General features: G+C 51.6%; 1 protein-coding gene and 1 long non-coding RNA gene across 4 annotated transcripts in view; both read right to left on the reverse strand.

Moving 5' to 3' along the window:
- CMIP (c-Maf inducing protein) overlaps positions 1-22,383 on the reverse strand; it is a 231,320-nt gene that overhangs the window by 206,638 nt on the left and 2,299 nt on the right. Inside the window, exon 1 of one of the 2 annotated variants that reach the window (XM_038538202.1) lies at positions 2,475-2,543. The exons of the other annotated variant lie outside the window; for it this stretch is intronic. Within the exon in view, the coding sequence (XP_038394130.1) occupies positions 2,475-2,528 (54 nt within the window). The 5' untranslated portion in view covers positions 2,529-2,543. Of the gene's footprint in view, positions 1-2,474; positions 2,544-22,383 lie in introns of those variants that run through there. 2 annotated transcript variants of the gene reach the window in all.
- LOC102154784 lies at positions 12,459-15,044 on the reverse strand. 2 transcript variants are annotated; one of them, XR_005360022.1, is made up of 5 exons: positions 14,631-15,044; positions 14,155-14,282; positions 13,880-13,965; positions 13,663-13,761; positions 12,459-13,161 (listed from the first exon to the last, which is right to left on the reverse strand). It is a non-coding gene; the product is annotated as an uncharacterized LOC102154784 (long non-coding RNA). The 2 variants fall into 2 exon arrangements; XR_005360021.1 differs by having other exon boundaries at positions 14,155-15,044.

Below are 22,383 nucleotides of genomic sequence, written 5' to 3' on the forward strand. Positions count from 1 at the left end.
CCCACCTGTCTCCACCACTTTGCCTGTCTGACCTGCATGCTGGCACTTGCCACCTCTGAAGGCCTTATGACTGCTGACTTGTTGGCTGTCACCTCCCTGCCCCCATGAACTCTAAGTTTCCAGAGAGCAGAGGCCGTGTTGGAATGCCCTAGAACAGTGCACAGCACAGAGTTGATGTTCAGCAGTGTGGAATGGGTCATGGAGTTCACCATCTACTCATAACCAGGAGAATCACGGGCCAGATGGGTCAAATCCCCAACCCCTGGGCCAACCAAGTGCCGTGGGAACACTGAAGATAAGACACCATAAAGGACACCAAAAATAGGAAGAGCTCATCTTAATTAGACACCTTCAGGGTCCTGAATCTTGTCCTAGCTTGTTTCATGCATTCTCTCATTGCATTCTGACCACAATCCCAGGTCACAAATGCTACTGCTGGGGTGCCTGGGTTGGTCATGATCCTGGGGGCCTGGGCCCAGGCCTCTCATGGGGCTCCCTGCTCAGTGAGGAGCCTGTTTCTTCTTCTCCCTCTGCCCCTCCCCTCAGTCGTGCTCACACACACACTCTCTCTCTCTCAAGTGAATAAATAAAATCTTTTAAAAATAAATAATGAAAAAATATTACTACTGATTTCATCTTAGAGATGAAGAAACTGAGACAAATTATATGACTTGCCCAAAATCACACACACACTTAGTAAATTTCAGTGCAAGGAGTAAAATTCCATTGAGTGAAATGCCATCGTTTTCCCCTTCCTATGAAATAAAGCTGGCGACTTGGATGTGGTGGGTAAGAAGATGTGTATATACGTGTATATGTATATGTATATACACATGTAGTATGTAACATGTACTTGTGCGCATGTGTCACTATACACCATATGTGTACACTGTGTGCACATCACGTGTGCCTACATACATGTGTTTGTATATGCGTGCATCTCTACACGAGTGTACAACTGTATGCATACACCTATAAACCTACACTAGTCCTTATGCTCCCTTTCCTCCTCAGGAAAAGGTTTCCTTTTGCACTGATCTTGGGAGTCTCAGGGCTACAGCAAAGAGATGACATCATGAAGTCAGGAATTGTGTTTACTTACAAACTAGTAGTTCCAAGTACTTAAAACCAATATTTAATCATTTCTGACTTACAAAATCCCAGTTCCCTGTGGTTCCCCCAAATCTAGCCCAAGAGTCCACTTTCGTGTGGCATCTTAACAGGCAGGCTGGTGGAGGAGCAAGCACCCAGCCCTGACTCCCCAGGTACCATCAGCAGCTTCAGGTCAGGCCTTATCTTTAGTGCTTTGTCCAGACACATTTCTCCAGAGAAGGAAAGAAAGCAGCTCTGAGGTCAACAGCTCTGAAACATCTGGCTCTGCGACCTGGCCTAGGTGCAGACACCCCCTGCCACAATGCACATGCCAGGAAACAGCAGGCAGAGGCTTGGAGCCCCAACTTCGTGGCCAGCGGTGTATGCCAACAAAGGAAGTTCCCACGGTGAGCCGCCTCTGGAACCTGCACACCCACTACCTCTGCCAAGCACCGGGGGCCCCCCGGACAGGCCTGGTCCCAGCTGGGGAAGAAGCAGAGGGCAGAGGCGTGAGGCCACTTTGTTTATCTAATGCTTCTTGACATCTTTTTTTTTCTCTCTTCAAACTGAAACTGTCAAAAGTTATGCCTGATAAATCTGAAGGCTGTAGAGGAAGTGGTTTGTCCTTCCTCCTGCTCACGACTTCTGCAAAAGATAACACAGGGCTCTGGGTAAATTGTCAGGCCAGTCAGGGCTCCCAACAGGGCTCAGGGAAGCACTCTTTACCTGCAGACTTCGGCCAACTTCCTGACAAGGTCACAGGCCCTCCAGGCTCCTGCCCACACCTGTCTGAGGGGGCTCCACGGGAAAGGAGAAGACCTCCCCACACCACCTCCCAAGACTTGCAGGAAACTTGATCTCGGCAGGACCCCTGACCTGACAGCTCTTACACCCCCACCACAGCCTGAGAGTTGAGTGTTACTATCCCATTTGCCAGGAGGGACAACTGAGACAGAATGAAATTACGTACTCAATTTAACTGCAACAACTTGCCCAGCATCACACAGAGCCAGAGACTGGCAGAGCCTGAATTTAGGAATGTGTGACTCCAAAGTTCCAGGTCACCTGCCCTGGGAAGCCCTTTCTGGCCACTCCTTCCCCTGGGCTCACTCGGGCCCCTCCTCCTCTGCGGTCTTGGCAATACTGCTAGTAACAGTAGCAGTAACAAGAGCTCTCTCTTTCTCCTGCACTTTCTCCGTGCTGGGTACAGCGCTAATGCTGGACGTGCATTTTTCCCACTGGATCCTCTCAGAAGCCCAGGGGATTGGTACCACTATCCACCCCATTTTACTGATGAGAAACGAAAGCTGAGAGAGGTAAAGCCACTTGCCCAAGGTCACACAGCTGGTGAGGGTGGAACCTAGGGTGAAACTCCGGCTTACCACTCTGATCACTGGCCTAGGGTTCCTTTTCCCATGGCAGACTGATCCCAGCATCTCCAATACCAGAAGGTTCTCTCCATTATCTTGGATTTAGATGCTTCCTGCCTGAAATGACGTCAAGGGCCCGCCCCTTTGGGCCTCTCAACCAACACCAAAGGTTGAGGGAGAGAGGCCATTTCCTCACTGGCAACGAACTGAGCCCCACCCTCGTCACCAGTTCAGCCTTTCCTAGGTTCTCAGACCCAACGATGATCAAGTCAGGGCAAAGAACAAGGCTTTTTCAAGGCTGAGCAGGAAGGAACGAGGTGTTCGGGGGCATTCCAGGGAACTGGTTTCCATGTGCAAGTCCGAAGTCCTGAGCCCAGCATGCAGGACAGCTCACCTGGGCCCACCCCACTCAACACACTCCGGGCCCAAGAGCATTTCCCTCCCACAGATGTACCACCCTGCCACACCTCCGGGCTCAGCCAATGCCGTTCTTGGCCTGCAATGCTATTCCCTGCCTTCCCCACCAGCCCGAGGTGACCCCTTTTCTGCTCAGCAGCTGTCTCCCGGGGAACCCTAGCGCTTCCACCAGCTCCCCTGTCACCCTTACATATGTCGGAGTCTCTGCATCTCTGTATTCCCAGCCCTTGGCACCACACTGGCACCCAGTAGGTGTTCTGTAAGTGCACGTTTCAAGCACAGATGCCTAAACGCTGAGTGCATATAGGAGATGCAGGCACGGGATGCATCTTCTCGTTCCTGCCCTACTTTCTGGCAGAAGGCTCCACTATGTAAGGAACCAAGAGGGCTGGGGCGGGAAGCCAGGCCCTTCACACTTTGTACTCCTCACTTGTAGGACACACACGTGCCTGAGTGTGTGAGTGGGGTGGAGGGGGAGGGAATGAGCCCATTCTAACTGATTTTGGAGGCAGAGCCAAGCTGGCCCCTGGGGGCAGAGGAACTGTGGCTTCCCCTTCCTCCCAAATCCACCAGTCACCTCAAGGTTGTCTCCTGTTCACCTCAGCCTCCAAAGGGCTACAGAGTGCCCCCCGTTGTGCATTTTATGGTCTTGTTCACTGGAACCCAAGCCCACAGGAACCAGAAGGAAGAGCTGAGAAAGATAAAACACTACATTTCTGTTCTTTCCACACCTGAACCTGGGTAAAAATGGCATTTTTGAGAGGACAGCAACTAAATCCTCCTGCCTTCTCATGGCAGGGGGAGGGAAGAAGGTGGAGGGGCGCCCCTGTGGAGAGGTGGGGGGGGGGCAGCACTGTAGGGGCTGCCCTGTGACAAGCCCCAGCCCTGCAAGCACCCTGGCTCTGTCCCCACCCCCATCAATGGCCAAGATGCCATGGACCTGAGGCCCGACCCTCCAAGACAGAAGGACTGCCCCGGCCACCACAGCGAGTGGCAAACACAAGCCCAAGTACCCGACTCACACTCGCTCAGGCTGGGCCCACATGGGGCAGGAGGCATCGTTGAGCCCTGTGCCTAACAAACTGGAAATTTGTCCAACTAAAATCAACCTCTCTGTGCCCAAAAAGATCCCTGCCCCTGCCCTGTAAGGACAAGAGCACTTCAAAGGGTAGTTTGAGGGTTTCTCTTTGTTCATTTTCCTGTATGCTCTGGTCATCACGATCATCCAACCAGAAGGCTCCAGCCCCCAGTGAGGCACAGAGGAAACCCAGAGTCTGGCCTGGCCACAGCACTCCTGGAACCGTCTGCTGAAAGTCGCCTTTGCCTTTCCCGAACTTGGTGAGGGAACAAGGGCCTCTTTCAGAGCAGGGCCCTTTTGTTTCTGTTCCCAGGGAGGAGACGACCTCCCGCAGGGAGGGGGCACTGGACATTTGTTCGTTCAGCCATGGCATCCAGGGAAGTGATGCTGTGCAGTGTCCACCTCTCCAGCTGACCAAGCAACTGGATGGAGTTGGTCTGGTCGTCTGAAGACCACGCAGCCAGCAGCCTCACGACCCAACACTCGCCTCCTCTTCCCCGTGACCAGCACAGCAAGCCTTGAGAACTCGGAGCTGCCAGGCACTGTGCTAAGTGCTTCCAAAGTGTGTCACCATCAAGCCTCCTCAAAAGCCTAGGGGCAGACACCACTAGCTTTCTTTATATGGACAGGAAAACTGAGGTTCACCACATTTAAGGTCACTGCCAAGGTCATCGCTAACAAGTGGCAGAGCTGGGATTCGAACCCAGTAACCACACATACATCCCTGGCTGCCAATCAACCAAGAAACAGCCAACTGAATTAATTTTTTTAAAAAGAGATAGAAATGAAGGGAAGGGGGAAAGAAAGAAAAAAGATGTCTGTAACACTTAGTAGTTCCATCTGAAATTAGCACATGCAAGAGTGACCCCTCTCTGGAATGTAAGGTCCTTCAGGGCGACCCTGCTTTGGTCACCCCATTGCCCAGCCGCTAGCTGAGTGTCCACCACACAGGAGACCCTAAGCAAACATTTGTGTGGTAACCCGGTCACTGTGAGTAAATTCCCACGCAGCTTTGCAGGGACAGCCTCTGCTGCAGGGACACTCTCCGCCTTTCCCGCAGATGTGAGCAAGGACTCGGCAGAGGGACAACTTACTGTGTTCACATTGCTTTGCCCAATGGGCCCCGCTGCATGCTACAGGGGAAGGACACAGCCTGAGAGGACCCCCCACCACTCATTCACCCCAAGCCACACATCTCAGCTGTTCATCGCACTCATTCATTCTTTCACTCATTTCTTTATTCCCTTGTTTGACAAATGTTTGCTGAGGGCCAACATGCCGCCAGGCGCTTACTGGGAGGCCCTCCCAGACTCAAACTGCACCCGTTAGGGATACTTCATGGAGATGGCGAACCCTCAGCAGGGCGGCAAAGACCGAGGGGCGCCTCCCTCAGTCCCAGGATCTTCACAAAGGTTTTTGTATTTCGAAATGAAGATCCATCCCACACCACTGAAGACTGTGGGCACACAGCATAATCCTGCATGGACAGAAACAGCATGCACAAGTGACCACCTGCAAAAACAGTAACTGGCAGCATTCCAGGTAAATTTTATTTTCCACATTATTTGTGCTGTCTGATTTTTCTACAATGAACCCAAGTTCTCTATGCAATGAGGGAGATGGAGATGAACATCTTTAGGAGAACGATGTCCCCTCCTGGCTATACATCCAAAAGAACTGAAACCAGTCAACCTGACAGCTGTTTGCCGCCACATGCGTGGCAACGTTACTCACAGGGCCAAGTGTCCATCCACAGACGTGGCCATACCCACACAACGGAATACTACTCAGCTATAAAAAGGAATGGAATTTGATACATGCTACAACATGGGTAGACCCTGAAATTATCATGCTGAGTGACATTAGCCAACCCCAGAAGGCCAAGTGTTACAGGATTACACTTATGCGAGCTACCTGGAACAGGCAAATTCATATAGAGAGAAGATAGAAGAGAGGCTGTTGGGGGAGGAGGAGAGGTTAGTATTTAATACAGGGTTTATGTGGGAGACGAACAAGTTTAGATGCAGTGAGCAGTGAGGGTAATGTAACACTGCAAATGCATTCAATGCCACTGAATTGTACACCTACAAATGGTTAAAATTTTAAATGCTGTATACCTTTCACTCCAATTAAACCAAAAAAAAACAAAAACAAAAAAAAAAAAACATTCAGAGCCTCAAATACCTAAGACTGAGGGAAGACAAAGTGAGAGAACCAGAAGCTGCACTCAGGGAGGGATGTGACCCAGTAGTGTCTGCCCCCTGGCCTTGGTCCACCCAACCATAAAAATGAGAGCACTGGTCTAGATGATGATGAGTCCCCACCGGACCAGACATGGACTCAGTGACCTGCTCTTTCACTTCCTGACACAGGGAGGATTCTAGGAAGATGCTGGCAGGTGAACACCTCCAGGTCGTGATGCCAACTCCCAAGATGCACCTCCCCCAGGTAAAGTAAACGGGCAGTGAACACCTGCTCGGAACACCTCTCCTGTTATATCTGAGTGGCCATGCTCAAGCCACCCGCCCCTTGGAGCCTCAGTTTCCTTATCTGTGAAGTAGAGAGACTGATGAGGTTACTTTCTCTGCACTCTCCCTTCCTGTACATATGGCCAAGGCTCTTGTCACACAGGGGCACCAACCTTGCCTCTGAGCTCGCAGCCTGGAGAAGACCACCTTGGCCAGTAACCGAGAGGATGGGGCCAACCTTGGCTGCATCTGAGCTCAGCAGGGAGGCTGTTGAGGCTGGAGGCTGGAGAAGCAGAGTTCTCTCTGGGCCTTTCCTTGCTGGCCAACCAATGCCTACTCAGTTTTCCTTAAGTGGAATCTTACAAGACTGGGGACATAAAGATCACCCAGGAAGTCCCTTGAGGTCACAAAAGCTGGGGCTTAGGGAAAAGCACAAGGGCTCAGGTCAGCCTGACCTGGGTGTGAATCATGCTCTGAGACCCACAGCTGTGTGACCCTGGAGGCCATGGACATGACCCACTGCAGGAGATGGCTGTGAAGATGAAACAGACGCACCAGCGCTTGGCACACAGTAGGTGCTCAAGAAATGGTAGATTCCATTATTACGCCCAGCCTAGCACATGGCAACCGGGACCCAGCTGGACAGAGAGCTGGCTTGGATCGCCCTGCAAAATCCTCAGGGAAGGGAGAGGCTTCCATGCACACAGCACACTTTTAAAAAAGAATTTGAGCATCATAAAAAAACACAACCGCATCCCGCCAAACTGCCAAACGTGGTGGGAGTAATGAAGCAAACAAAAGGGAAAGTTCAACTCCTTTTCTTGGCTTCAGAACATGCAAATGCAAAATCCAGTGGCAAAGCAATCATCCCTGCAGAATTCCAGGTCTACATCTGAAATGGCCCCACAGAACCCTCTCTCTGTCTCTAATCACTTAAATCATGTTTCACTCCAGAATGTGGCTAAAGATGGGTGCCCGGCTCTTGTTGAAAGAGTCGGGGACACCTGGGTGGCTCAGGGGTTGAGCATCTGCCTTCTGCTCAGGGTGTGATCCCAGGATCCAAGTTTGAGTCCCATATCGGGCTCCTTGCGGGAGGCCTACTTCTCCCTCTGCCTGTGTCTCTGCCTCTGTGTGTGTGTGTGATGAATAAATAAATTAAAATCTTCAAAAAAAAAAAAAAGAGTAAAACAGCGAGGGAACTCATTTATTGGGGGTCTTCTTCTATGTTACCCACCAAGGAAGACACTTGGTTTCTCTTAACTATGCTGGTCAGCCTCCTTGCTGTCCTAGAACCGCGTGCATCCTGTACCTTACAAAGGGACTCAGCTCACTTCAGCTCACTTTGCCAGTAGCCAGCATAACTCACTCAATAAAAACAGCAGCCCTTCACAGCACAAAGGATCCACGCTTCTGAGTCAAGTTCAAGGTGATCAAACACAAAGTCCACCGTGGCTTACTTGGACACTCTCCGGGCCTATTTTTTTATGATTAGTCTTTAATCCTTGACTGCTAGGGGTTAGTGGCCACTCTGTCCCCTAGCTCTACAGGTCAGAGAGGTGAGGCGGCCCAAGGTCACTCTGCGTACTGAGCGGAGCTGAGCGCTGCACCACATCTGCGATGCCGGCGGAGTCACCCTGCACCGACTACAGCGCGGCTTCGGTGATGCGCTCGGCCTTATCGAGGAGAGAAGAACTGTTCTAAATCTGAAAACAAACATTTTAGGGGCAAGAAGTACCAACCTTGAAACTCCAGACTAGGATAAAAGAAAAAAATACTTCACCATAACCAAGAAGACTAAACACAGCTCTACAAGCACAGAAAATGCTGTGTGGACAAACCCACTTCTGCAGCCAAAGCAACAGAACTCTGAATGAAAATCTTGATCTCTCATATTTAATGAAACTTTTTTTTTTATCATTTACACGTTTATTTCTGTACAAAGTTCCATTTCCTGCTCGTGAAGTGTCGCAGACCCCTGGGACTGGTTTATGACCTGGGAGTCCAGGCAGGATTCCCCAAGAATGCCTACATTACGGATGCTAAGTCCCACGAGCCTGTTATCTTATCATTTCATCAGCAGAAGGGTCTGTAGCTTTCATCAAATTTTCAAAAGGGGTGACTTGTTCAGAAAAGTCCAAGACCCAGTGTCCTGGCACACTCATTCAGTTGGGTAGACCTGTCATTTCCATTGCCTGTAACTGACAAACAGACCTACTGACTCTTCACTCCACTGTGAGGATGGAAACGAAACCAGGAATGAAAGAAAGAATAAATCACTTCCCAAAGCAAGTCATGCAGAGCACAAACAGGCCAAAATTTAAGTGGATGTGACAGAGGAGTCGTTAAAAATTAATAATAACAGTACGATTTCATAGGCCTGCAGAAAGGAAAGAGGAAGAAAACCAGCATTACTTGAGTCAGGCCTCATCTTTATGAGGCAGCGGAGCTCCCTAGGGTGGAGCGTTGTCCACGCAGTGCACTGCCACAGGACACGCCTACAGGGGCATCCAGCACACACTAGGTCCTCAATTAGTATCTGCCAGATGCTGAAGAAATACTCCAGGCCACTTATTTCTCACAACCGTGGGATGCAGTGATTACGATTTCCAGTTTCACAGACCAGGCTCAAAGAAGTCACGTGACTTACCCGCAGTTACAACCAGAAAGAGGCAGAACTGGGATTTAGACTGAGATCCATGCACTGTTGTGCAAAACCCAGATCATTCCCCCTACACCACACCTTGTTTTGATGTCAGACTTTTAACCCAAAGTCATCTCTCAACAGAGGGTCATCACTACAGTCCTGGGGCTCCCCAGAGGGTCATTTAATGTCCTTGGGTCTCGGGTTCCGAATGGGTACAGTGGGAGACAGGTTGCAGGCCAACGATTGATTAGTAGTGGCCATCTCCAGGCTCACTAGCAAGGATTGATCATGCCAGGATTGATTAGCAATGTCTACCAGGGGTGAGGGAATTAGGAGCGGCAGCATGTGTGTCATGTATTTGCTATCCCAGAACTAGATGGCCTGCAGGTTCTCTCTGCCTCTGATTCTAATTATAAAAATTTAAAGGGAGCGGGGGATGGAAAAGGAAAGAACAGACTAACATTTTCCAGCACTGCCCATGGCTGAATTCAGCAAAGCCAAAACGGCCGACCAGCCCGTTCTGCATGCTTTGTGCACACAGCCCTGCCACATGGGAGGAAGTGGAAAACATCAGATCTGCTGCCTGCACACCCAATAAGACACCCCATCCAAGCCAACAGCGGCCCAAGAGTGGCTTTTGTCTGGTTTGGCCTGGGTCGTAAAACACCTCATCAATCAGTAAACATACCAACCTCGAAGATTGCTCCACTGGGCTTTGTACCCTGGCCTAACCTCTCACCCAGCCTCAGCCTCGAGCTAACTCCTTCACCTCACTCAGCCTCAGTTTCCTGACCCTGGAGAGCCCTCACAGAGTTGTCACAATGATTAAACACAATGGCGCATCAAACTTCTTAACACGGCAACAAGCCCGCAGTGCCTGTGCCCCTGGGATGATCATCACCATTCTGTGAAGGCAGCGTATTTTCAGAAAAGAGTCCACGTCCAAGAGATTGATTTCATTTTCCCATGTTTAGAGTATGGCCCATTTGGTTACTGTGAGCGCTAAAAGGGAAGAGCACTGAAAACTACTCCATCCTCCTGAAGCTCCTGGTGTATCAGCCGGGGCCCCAGGAAGAAACAGATGGCAGACACAAAATGGTGTAATTTGGAAAAACTGTAACAAAAGGACGACATACCAAGGTGTGGGCAGAACACAGGGAAAGCACGAGAGATGGCTTCTCTCCCCAGGGTGACCAACTGTCCCATTCTGCTTGGACTGCGGGGTTTCCCAGGACACAGCGCTTGAGTGCAGACAGAGAGAGGTTCCCTGGGACAGTCCCAGGCAGGCCAGTACAGCTGGTCACCCCATTTCTACCACAGGTGTTTCCATTACTAGGCCGGGGGGGGGTGGCGGTGACAGGACAGGAGCTATGACTGAGGGACCCTGACTGCCCACAGCAATCTTAAATTAAGGGGCCGACAACTATCATCTCTTCCAGGGTCCCCACTGGTCAAACCCCCCTGGAAGCCAGACGGCATGGAGGCCACTAAGGCAGGCCACATGGCCAGGTCCTGGGTGTAGAGAAAAGCCAAGAATGGAGCAATATCTTGGGATCGCCAGGGGACCAGGACCCATGTCTGAGAAGGCTCGCCAGGGAGGCCCATGGGGACTCAGAGCTCCCAGCCCTCATCCAACAGGAAGGACAGCAATCTCCTCCTCCTCTGGGATGGGAACATTGGGATAAAACAACCAGACTCAAGCTCCATGAAGCCAGTGTGTACACATTTAATACTCCACATTCAAATGTGGGCACAGCAGGGCTCTGAGGAAGAAGCCCCTCCCCTAGCACCACCGACCGTGTAAATAGAGTCACAATGACACAACGAGCTACCACAAAAAAAAAAAAAAAAAGGGAGGGGGGTTTCGTGACTCTTTCATCGCAGATCTAAGGAGGTGGAGGAGACAAAAAGCCTGCTAGGGTGGGGGGAGGGGGTGGGAGGAGTGGGGATGGGACACACACAGAGGTGTGCCTCCTGGAAGGGCCATGAGTGGTCTACCACGGGCACACTCGGGCCGAACACCACTGTGTCGGCCCTGTGCAAGTGTCAGGGGCAATATCGTTGAGAAAACAAAAGTGACTTTCAATTCTGTTTTTAAATCATATTTTCCAAGATCAAAATCTTATTTCCCAAGCACTGCTGCTGAAAGCTAAGGTGAAAACCACCAATAATACCTCAATCCTCCCAGCTGCGGGTTTCTATCTTACTCAAGTCAGGGACATACATGGTGGCTGGTGTTGAGGACAGGGCCGAGGTCCATTACACGCTCTGGTGCCTGAGGTCACAGGACAGGGTCAGGGGCAAACCCTGAGGTTTTCCTGGACAGCTCCAAGGTCACCAGTCAGCGCCAGAGTTTCTAAGAAAACTTTAGATGCTTTTAGTCCCTTCCCAATCTATGATGCTGGGGGCTTTTGATGCACTACAGAGCAATTGCATTCAGCCAAAGGCCTGCATGACATCAGGTGTCACTGGATTAAAAGGATGCTGCCTTCAGGAAGCTGACAGTTGAGCAGGGAGCAGGAACACATGCAGGGGAAGCAGCAGCCATGATAAAACGGAGGGGGCCGATGGAACAGGCATCCACTGAGCACTTACTATGCCGGCACTCTTCTAAACTCTTCTAAGCTCCCCATCTATGATCTTCTTTACCCTTAGGTCAGCTTGGGAGGTGGCTACTATTATCCCCCTCTTATAGATGTGGAAACAGAACTGGACCATGCCCTTGGCCACAGGCCCTAATATCAAGCGTCTGAATCCAACAACAGTGGCCAGCACTTGCAACTACGTTACTTGATGACAGTGAGGGCCCTGTTGGGGACCGACCTGGGGAGACAGGGTCTTTAGCGTCTCCATCTCCACCACGGGTTCCATAGGGGGGGTAGGGTGTGTGCTGCTCCCCAATCCTCAACATAGATTCCTTCAAGCAAGGCTGCCCTGAACGTGGACGAGGGCATGCCGGGGCTGGATGAGGGCTGAGATCCAGCCAGGGCTTGGCTCTCCTGGCCCAGAGGGGGCCCTGCTTACCACCAGGGCATTAGAAGAGAGCAACACCTAACCTAAGCCCTAACCTAAGCCCCTCACTCCTGCAGTGCACCTGCTGGCAGGACCCACACATACACCTCCTGGTGTAAGAGCATCTTTTTTATATCTTTTCTGGTGGTGTGGTTCAACTAGCTCCAAAAGGCAGACAGACCCAATGCATGGCCCTGGGTGGGGCTTCAGTCAAGCAGAAGGAGGCCTTCTTAGAAGAGCGCTGTAGCCAGGTAGCCTCCCCACCAGCCCTCTCTCTCTCCTCGCCACATTCCCGCCACCCCCCCCCCCCCCAAAAAAAACGCTTTACTTCTGACAGGCTGCTTCATTTTCCTCACACCAAAACTTTCTAATGCTAATTTTTCTTTCTTTATTTTATTGGCATGATGCAATTCTCCTTTCAACAACCCAGATCTCTGAAGTCCTGAGTCATCAAGGCAGGCACAGCAGGGGGGCCGATCTAGGGATCAAAGGGGTGGGAAGCCTGCTAATGGTCTGGCCAGCGGGATTTCCTTCCAGGGTCCCTGCTGGAGAGCCCTGCTACTTGGCCCCATGCCAGGCCAGACACAGGCATCTGGGCTCCTGCAGCCCCCACAAAGTTCTCCTTACTCCCTCTGTGCTGGGTTCTGGTGGATCCAGGTGACCAGCTCCCAGCTCTGCCACGGGCCAGCGCACAGCCAGGGCTTACTCTGTCAAACAGAGCCCCTCAGGGTGGGTAGGATATTAAATGAGCTAACTGGGGTTTCAACCAGGACTGGTGCCCCCAGGGGACACGGGGCAATGTTTGGCCATTACAACTATGAGGAGCATCTAGTGGTTTGAGGCCTGAGATGCTCTACATCCTGAAATGCCCAGGATGGCCGCTCCACAAAGAATGATCTGGGCCCTGATATCAATAGGCACAAAGTTGGGATCCCTGGGTGGCGCAGCGGTTTGGCGCCTGCCTTTGGCCCAGGGCGCGATCCTGGAGACCCGGGATCGAATCCCACGTCGGGCTCCCGGTGCATGGAGCCTGCTTCTCCCTCTGCCTGTGTCTCTGCCTCTCTCTCTCTCACTGTGTGCCTATCATAAAAAAAAAAAAAAAATAGGCACAAAGTTGAAACACTTGGAGATAATGGTCCTAATGACTTAGTCTTTACGAACAAGACCTAATCCCTGCTTGCTGTGCAAAGGATCTCATGGGTGCCTTACATACTCATCTAGGAAAAGCACAGAGGCCAACCCCCCCTCAAATGTTCATATGCATGACTTCTGGGAGGCTGGGATCATGGGGAGAAATTTTGCTTCTTTGTTCTATAAGATCATCATCCCTGAGTGATTGTTTTCATTTTACAAGTGCAAACATGAACAGCCAGTAGAGAAGGCTGATAGGCAAAGAGGCAAGGGGCATCAGGCTGGGAAAGGGAGCCCTCACTGGGGGGTCAGGGAAGACTCCAGGGGCTGCTGGCCTCCACCGAAGCAGAGAGAAGAGGTGCTGTGCCAGAGCTCCGAGGTACAGGTAGTGGAGCCGGATAGCAGGCAGGGCAGGGCAGGACGTGCACTCCCAGTGGACTTCACGCTCACCGTAGTCAGGTCATCACAGCCAGCTCTGATGGACACCTCCTCAAGGCCAGGCCATCTCAGGCTAGGAAAGTAAGACTCCCCAGGGCTCAGTCCACCATCCTGAGATTGGGATGGGGCATGTGAGAATGTCCACCTGGGCTCTCCCACAGACAGGCCTGCAGGAGATGGCTGCACCCCTCCAGGGCGAAGAAACACTGTGCTGTCCCCAAACACACACCTCTACTCCACCACTGCAAGGCCCTCCTCTCAGCGTGGAACCCCAGCCTGGCCGCTCTGGGTCTTTCTCACCGTCGCTCTTCAGCCCTGCTCCCAGGATACCCACAGTTACTTACACTCTGGAGCCAGACAGCCTGGGTTCAAATCCCGGCTCCAACTATTACTAGCTGTGTAACTAGTGATATCATCTCCCTGGGCCTCAGTATGCTCATCTGTAAAACAGGGGAAACAGGAGCAACACCTCACAGGGGCATCATGAAGATTAAACAAGCTCACCCTGCCCAGGAGGCATGGCAGCACGTGGGGAAGGTCTTCAGCTCTGAATGTAGGTTGTCTGGGTTCCAGATGTATAGCCTGAGACTCTCAGAGCTTCAGTTTCCATGTATAAACAGGAACCCCGGAGGCTGATGTGAGCATAAATGCACAAATACATCCAAGGGACTCTGCATGTGGGACTCTGCATCCATCGGATACCACAGACTGACCCTGCTTGGGTCCCCAAGCCTAGCAGCCACCAGAACACAAGGACAGTTTAAGTGCTTTCAGCTTCCCCACTCCCAAAGCAAGCCTCGGTCACAGGGCCATGACACATGAATCAACCAGAGCAAGAGATGGATGTCAGCCAAGTCACTGTTCCCCTTTCCAAAGGGGCAGCCCTGCCCCACCACCTCATAGCCCGCCAGCCCTAGACCCCACTGCAGATCCAAAGCAAACCACCACTCCTGCCCCAGGCCTCAGCCTGACAGTGCTACCTTCCTAAGAACCCCAGGACCAGGCTGGGGCTGGAGGGAAGGTTCCAGAAGGGTAGCCTTGGGAGCTAAAGCTGACAGGGGAGGTTTCAGGTCCAGGGCTTAGAAAGTATCAAAGGCCTCTGATGGAAGCCCATCAGGAGCTCCCGGCTGGCCAGCTGAGCCTGGCAGCCTCACGGGTAAGGCAGCAGGCCAGGAACCCTTGGGCCTGTGTCCACCCCTGAGGCTGGCTGTGCACACCATGTGCCACATAGGTCCACTGCACACACCATCTCGTCTGCCTCGGCAGTCCTGGAGGGGAGAGCAGTGTAAGTGTGATATGCCTGTCACGCAGAGAGCCAGAGACACACAGGGTCACAGGGTTGGAGGATGGAAGTCTAAGCACAGCTCTTCCCTCTCCCCTTCCAATAAAGAAGAACCAACCAACTATGAGCAAAGTCATTCCCTCGCTCCTTCACTCGCTCATCTGCTCATCTAGCCAAAGAATATTTGCTGAGAAGCCAGGCCTCAATGTCCCCATCTGTAAACTGGACAGAGAAACGGTATGTCATTGGGCTGCACAGGGATCACCGATGTCACCACCTGGCACAGCACCTGGCAAAAGGAACACTCAAAAGTTCTTGCCACCATGGTCACTATTGTGACAGACACCTGGCCCGGGTGACTCAGATCCCTGCACTCACAAAGCTTCCACTGGGGGCGATCCCAGACTCCCAGCTGGCAGCCAGTCTCCTGTCTCTCTGCAATGTGACCAGGGCGCTCTTGGCCTGACCATGCCCTGGTGAATCCAGCACCAACCTCGCCCTGACCTGTGGCTCCCACTCTGGAAAGTGATCCCGTCTCCACTTCAGTCTCCTACTCTCCAGTGGTGCACGCTGCTCAGGGAGAATGACACAGGCCACCCAGAATGTGCCCCAGGGGGTCTGGCCTCGCCCTCCTTGCTTACCTCTCCCCTTGTCGGTTCCCAGCCTTGGCCCCCACCCCCATCTCTGCCCATCTCAATCCTGGGTCTGTCTAGAAGTGTCTCTCCTGCAAAGTCCTTCCTGAAAACACCTGCCCTTTTGACGGCACTTCCTCCTCCCTCCAAATAGCAAGACAAGACACAGACCTCTCTGACTTCTAGTGCATCAAAGTTTGTAGTGTACCCCAGTGTAAGTGAGCCCTGGGGACCGAAGACGAGATCTGACTCTGTAAGTGCCATCCCTGGGAGCACTCACTTTGTAAGCACAGTACCAGGGAGCACTCACTGGCAAACGCAGTACCCGGGAGACTCCCTCTGCACACACAGTGTCTGGTACTCGACTCACAAACTTAGTGCCTGGTGCTTACTCTACAAATACTTGGCATTCACTTCCCAACACCAGTTCCCTGAACTCACTTGACAAATTCACAAAGGAATGTCTGCCAAACACCAGCAAACACTAAACTGATAAGCCCACTGATTCTTAACTAAGATGTTTCTGCAAGAGTCTGAAATAATTTTATATATATATCCGCTGGATGTGCATAGATTCACGGACATGCACACCCACGCTGGGGGCACACACCTGCCTTTGCTTCTTCGCTCAACTCTTTGCACACAGTAGGCAGTCAATAAATGTTACTGTAACCATGACTGCACTACTCCATTCTTTGCAATACATTTGCTTAGCCTATTTTATTCTCTACCAGAGAGAAGACTGCAAACTTCCTGACCCACCACTAAGCTCAAACCAGGAACAAGAAGAGCTCATGGCATTTGCATTTCCTTTCCAGAGAAGCAAGACCTCCAGACCTTTGTGGCATCCCAGCAATTCTGGGGGGAGTCCTCATCATTCCACGGCCTCCTTTCTCCAGAACCCAGCTTCCCTGAGCTCAACGGCTGTCATATGACAGAGGTGTGAGCTGCAGAGTGGCCAAACCTACCAACAGCTCAGCCTGGGACTCTCACCCTCTCCCCATCACCCATTCCGTGAGGCCCCCGAGGGCAGCCAGTGACACCACAAGAAGTAGCCAGGTGCCGAGTAGGCCAGAATCCCCCACCAGACTGATGAGAACAAGAAATAAGCCATGCTGCGTGAAGCCACCCAGATTTGGGGGCTGGTTGTTACAGCAGAGAGTGAACCTACCCCGACTGATGCCCAGCCCCATTCACACGGATGGCTCCACTGGCCCTTGGAGCCTCACGCTAGCATGTGCCACTGATCACATCCACCTGGCCCAGACAGTGAGCCAAAGAGGGGCCAGGCAGGCTGGGCCTGAGTTTCTCCAGATTGTACCTCCTGTCTGCAGCTTTTCCGGGCCTTTAAGAGCTTGGGACTGGCTCAAGACACCTGGAAAACAACCATAAGTTCCAGTGTTATCTTCCCTCTCCTGATGACCCCACCTGAGCTAGACCCAACCAGCCCAGGGACTGGAGAATCCAGCTCTTCTGCTTCCCTCCAAAGGGAGTTTACTCAGCCTAATCTGCTTATATGCTTTCTTGATATCATTTCTGATAGGAGCTTGAAAACAGCAGGAAAGCAAAGAAAAAGGAAGACTGAAGGCACAGGAAGGTTCTAGAAGGCACTGGAAGGTGCTGGGAGGCAGGAGTCCTGGGTGTGAATCCCGGTCTTGCTGCTGAGTCATTTGTAAGGGTCTCTGGGCAACATACTTCCCTTCACCACTTCCCCCGATCCCCACCAAAATGCCAGAGGCAAATTCAATAATTCACATGCTCTAGGTCCTCGGACCTTTGTAACTCAAAATGGACAAAGGCAGCTGGCTTTTAAGTTTTGTTTTATAATTTAAGAGTCTCTGACAGCACTGCTCCAAAGCTATTCGCTTTTGAGAGGGAGCTGGGCTAACTAACACACACACACACACACACACACACACACCCCAGAAGCACTAAAATGAAAGTTCCATGGGGTGGGGAGCTCCCTGTATGCCTAACACCTAACACTAGATTCTGGGTGTTCATAAATATTTTGAATAGATGATAACAGCTCCTAGAAAACAGGGGTAATAACAATTGCACAGCATTTACTAAATGCCAGCCACTTTACTAGGTGATTTCTAAGTATGATCCAGCCTCAGGGCCTTTGCACTTGCCACTCTCTCTGCCTGGGATGCTCTCACCCACTTCCCTGACTGCCATGTGCAAAGCAGCAAGGATGCCAGTCCCCAGGCTCTGAACACCCAATCTACCTGCCTGCTTTGTTTCCCCTAGGACCTCTGTTACCACCAGCCAAATTTTGTATCTCCTTGTTTAGTGGTTTATTATCTTCATTCATCCCACCAACAGGCAGTTCTAGAGGGCAGGGTCTTGTTTTCTTCAAAGTGCCTAGAGCACTTTGTTGAATAAATGTGTGAATGAACTATCATGACTTACCTCACTTAACCTCACAGACATCAAGGCTAAAAGGAAATCCCCACAATCTGAATTTTTCAGGTAAATACAGACTGTTAGGCGGGTCACCTCCCAGCTAGGAAGCTGCAGGGTGGGGACTCCAGCTCATCTGTCTGACCACTCCACTGGGTCTGGCTGCTCCCCTGCAGCTACCACCCTGCACAGCCCAACACTGACACACCTGCACGTGGCAGGTATAACTGGCCACTGAACACAGGCACCAATGTCTGCACCAGAAATGTTTCCTCAGAGATCTCCTTTGCCTCAGTACACAGGGACACCACACACACACATACACACACACACATACACACACACACACAGGCCTCATCACCCTTCGGTTATGGCTCTGCTGATGTCAGCAAAGCTTCCTTTCAAATGGTGCACCGCCTCCCTCGGCGCCCCGTTGAACTCACTGGGTGCTTTGTCACCAGGGCCAGGAGTGGGGAAGAGACATTCTCACTTCCTCCCTTTCTCTACCATGGGGCGGGCAGCCTGGCTCCCATCCTGGGGAAGCAGGAAGTCTAGGGATAGACACGATGCTCTCAGGTGGAGCAGGAAACAGCCAGCCTGGGCCACACAGACTCTTGTCCTCGAGCCATAGGTCAGCGTGACTGCTCAGAGCACCCCCCTCACCTGTGGTGAGGGGCGGGGGCCAGGTCTCTACACCGTGGCTCGTGGCTGGTGACTTGAAGCCAGATGGAAGTAGGGCTGTAGGCAGCAATGACCCCAGGCAACACTCCCTTTCCCCCTCTGAGGGAAAGTCAGCTCCTCCTTGCAAAGATTTCTGGGACTAAATATTTGAACACCCACCAAAGAAGCAAAACACATCCAAAAAAATCAAAACGGGAACAACTCCACTGAATAAAAATGGCAAGTGTCTTGTTTCAAACGGCAAAAAATTGGGTCTATCCTCAATGTCCAACAACAGAAGATGGTCTACCAGCATCATGTCGCACTTCAACAACAGAGCACTACACAACCGTGACAAAGAATCAGGCAGCTGTGCATGCACAGATCTGTAATCATCTCCAAAAAATGCTGTCCAGTGACCAATCACAGCCTACAACGGTATGTAAACGCCCAGAATGATCAGCAAGGATACATAAGAAATGAGGAACAGGGTGAGCCTACAAAGAGGCGAACCAGGGGACTAGGGGGGCCTGAAAACTCGTTTTTTCCTGATATGCCTTGTACCATCTGCATTTGATGCGCACATTATTGTTGCAATTAAAAAAAGAGAGCTTTGTGGGGTGTTTTGTTTTGTTTTTTTAAAGAAACTAGACTGCGTTCCTGAGGAGCCTTCCTTAAATTGCTTTCAACAATCTCAATGCCTTCAAATACACCAGATCTGCTAAGTACCCCTAACTTTCCCAAGCGCACTGCTCATCGAAGGAGACTTTTCTCTGGAGACTGCCCACTTTTAAATAGCAACAGTCCTTTCTACTTGTGCAGAATTTCAAGAAGCTCTCTTGGGGCAATTAAGAAAACGCAAATTGGAATATTGGCCCCTGCTCACATTCCTACCCTATGCTGGCTGTCCTACTAGGTAGGACTCTGAATAATCTCCAAAACTTACAGAAACTCTACAAATGAGGTAGGATTCCACCATCCCCCAGATGGAAAGAAAGCAAGGCCCACCAAGGGAAAGCAACGTGCTAAATAAAAGTCACACAGCCAGGAAATCACAACCTCAGAATTAAGACCCAGCTCCATGTGACAGCAAAGCCCAGGCTGGTTCTGCCCCTTGGTGGGGACGCCCTAAACCATATCACATTGCCTCACTTTATCTCATTTAATCCTTTAATCGAAGGCATAATTCAACCACCTCAAATGTCTATTCCACCAAAACACCACGAGGGTGCCATCCACGTGGTCTAAGCCTGGCCGGCCTGGAGAAGAAGCCACCCTGGTTCCCCAAGGCTGGCCATAAGGAACCGTGAGACAGCTTGGGGTCTCAGGACAACACACCGCCAGGCTACCCTAATGCCCTCTCCCACTGCCAGGAGAGTCGGCGGGTGCAGGAGCAGGAAGTGCCAAGCCAGAAACCACTTGTAGGCCAAGGAGCCCAAGCCAGTAGCACACGCCTGTCTCCATCGCCAGTTTGGCAGCAAAGCCCAGCCACACGCCATGAAACCGTCCACCTGGACTGGCACGATTTTGCTCATGGCCAGAGAGAGCACCTCCACATGTACTAGGCAAATGGCAGCATCAAAACTTACTCCCTCCTTAAAATGCATTTATTTATTATAACCTGAGAAAGGCAGAACATGTTTGCTGTTTACGGAGAATTTAGATTTTTTTTCCTCCTCTCTGTCTCCGGCCCCACCCCTCCACTGCTCCAATCAGACATGTTACCCGGGAAACAAACTTGATAGACTCCAAAATCTTATGACAAATGGTACTGCAAGAAAAAAAAAAAATTATTTCTGTTTACTCACTGCCACAGAAAACATCAAATAAGCCAAAGGCGGGAAGGATGGACAGAAAGGAGTGGGGCAAGTGACAAAGTGGAAAAAAACCGAACACGCGTGCGCATGCACACGCAGACATGTCCCCGTGGGACCTGTGACTACCCTGGAGGACACAGACTTTAATTCTCAGGCGGGAACCACACTGTGGGGATGGGCTCTCCATTCAGCACTGAACACCCAGCAGGTGCTTAGTTAACAAAATCCTCCAGGTTCAGAAGGTTGCTGTCCCCGAGAGAACATCCGACTCTAGAGACCGACAAGGACTGAGGCGACTTCGCTTTTCCTCACCATGATAAAAAGCCCAGAAACATTGCAATCGGGGCTGCAGCATGGAGAAAATTTAAAAACAAGTCACTGAGGAATTAAGGCTTGAAAAGAAAGAAGGCCACTGTCACCTGAGCTCCAGTCCCCGACCTGTTTGGTCAAGGAATAAACGACTTTTCGGGCTGGACCCACCATTCTGAGCTGCCATGTGCTGCATGTAATAAAATAAGGTGAAAGAAAAGGTAGGCAGCTTATTTGTGCTTCTTCGGTGCAGAGAAACAAAGCACGCAGACAAAAGCCCTCTTCCAGCGGACAAACATGTCTAGCAGGTGATCAAATTCAACCCACACATGAGAACAGCAAAATGGATTCTGGTCTTGGGGACTCGGCTGCTTCTGCAGAACTCCTGGCCCTTGGCTACAACCCACACTACAGTCAGCAGCCACGAAAAGCCCAAGGAGGCTGGGGGAATGAGAAGTCTGGATGCAAAAGGGGAATGAGGCACCACGTCTAGGCCGTGGTCTGGGCAGGCCTGCAGGTGTGGTCGTGTGTACCCCGGGGAGGAGGCCGACGCCTCCCCATCACCCCTCACGTGTCAGCCAGGTCACTGTAGCCTTTGTGTTTCCTTCTTTGTTTATGAGCACTGGGGATCCAAAGTCTCGAGCAGAGTGCATCAGGCCCAGCGCTGTCACAGGCCGCGTCAGGCACTCTGCTGGCTCTGCAAGGATTTAATCAGTAACTGGCCCGGGAGACTGGCACAGGGGCAAGCTCCAACCTGACCCCACAGAGGCCAAAGTTTACGGCCAGGCCAGGGGGCTACGAGGCCAGCCCCCAAAGGCCCCAGACGGAGCCCATCCCCCCAGCGGGGAATCAACTGAGGTCCACCTGGGAGGGTGTACCCAGCTGGAGCAGCCTACCGGGGCGGGCTGGGAGCTCCCCATGTGCTTGCACCCTAGCCTGATGCAGCTGTGGTCCTGGAAGCCTTTATCTCTGACAACGATCCAGTTAATTGGATCAGTGTAGACAGACTCCAAAGATGGTTTGGGCAGGAGTGTATTTGGTTTGTTTATCGGTTTGAATCCAGATCAATCACTCTGAGCCTTGTTCCCGAAGCCCACACAATTAACTAGATAATTACCAGATGGTTCTGAGCTGGGCTGTGCAGACGGGTTAATACATGGATGATGTACATTTCATGGAACGATAAGGCCTGATAAGGAACATACCGGATCTATCGGCAGCTTGAGGCTGGGCCAGGGGACTCTGCAAAGCCACTGGGCTGCCCAGGGCTTCTGTTGTAGTGAACTACACTCAAATTCACCTTTGTTTCATTTGGGCTAATATTTCTCAACAGTGTGCTTGGGCCACAGTATAAAATGCAGACAGATTACATAATGCCCAGGCCTCAGGGAAGCCCTTCAGGGGCTGCTTTGCTTCCCCAGAGCCTGGACACCAACCAGGTGTCTCATGATGGGACAAGGGCCCTGGTGCAGTTCCAACCCCACCTCTGCCCTGGAGGCCACCGCCACAGCCGGGACTGCCCTCAGCAACCCCCTCCACACTCACAGGGGCTGGCACAGAGAGCACCTGTGCCCCCGGGGGAGCCCACTATCGCAAAATCCAAGGACACCCCCTGCTCAGAGGGGTT

The sequence above is a fragment of the Canis lupus genome, chromosome 5 (genome assembly GCF_011100685.1).
Source record: "Canis lupus familiaris isolate Mischka breed German Shepherd chromosome 5, alternate assembly UU_Cfam_GSD_1.0, whole genome shotgun sequence".
Taxonomy (NCBI): Eukaryota; Metazoa; Chordata; class Mammalia; order Carnivora; family Canidae; genus Canis; species Canis lupus.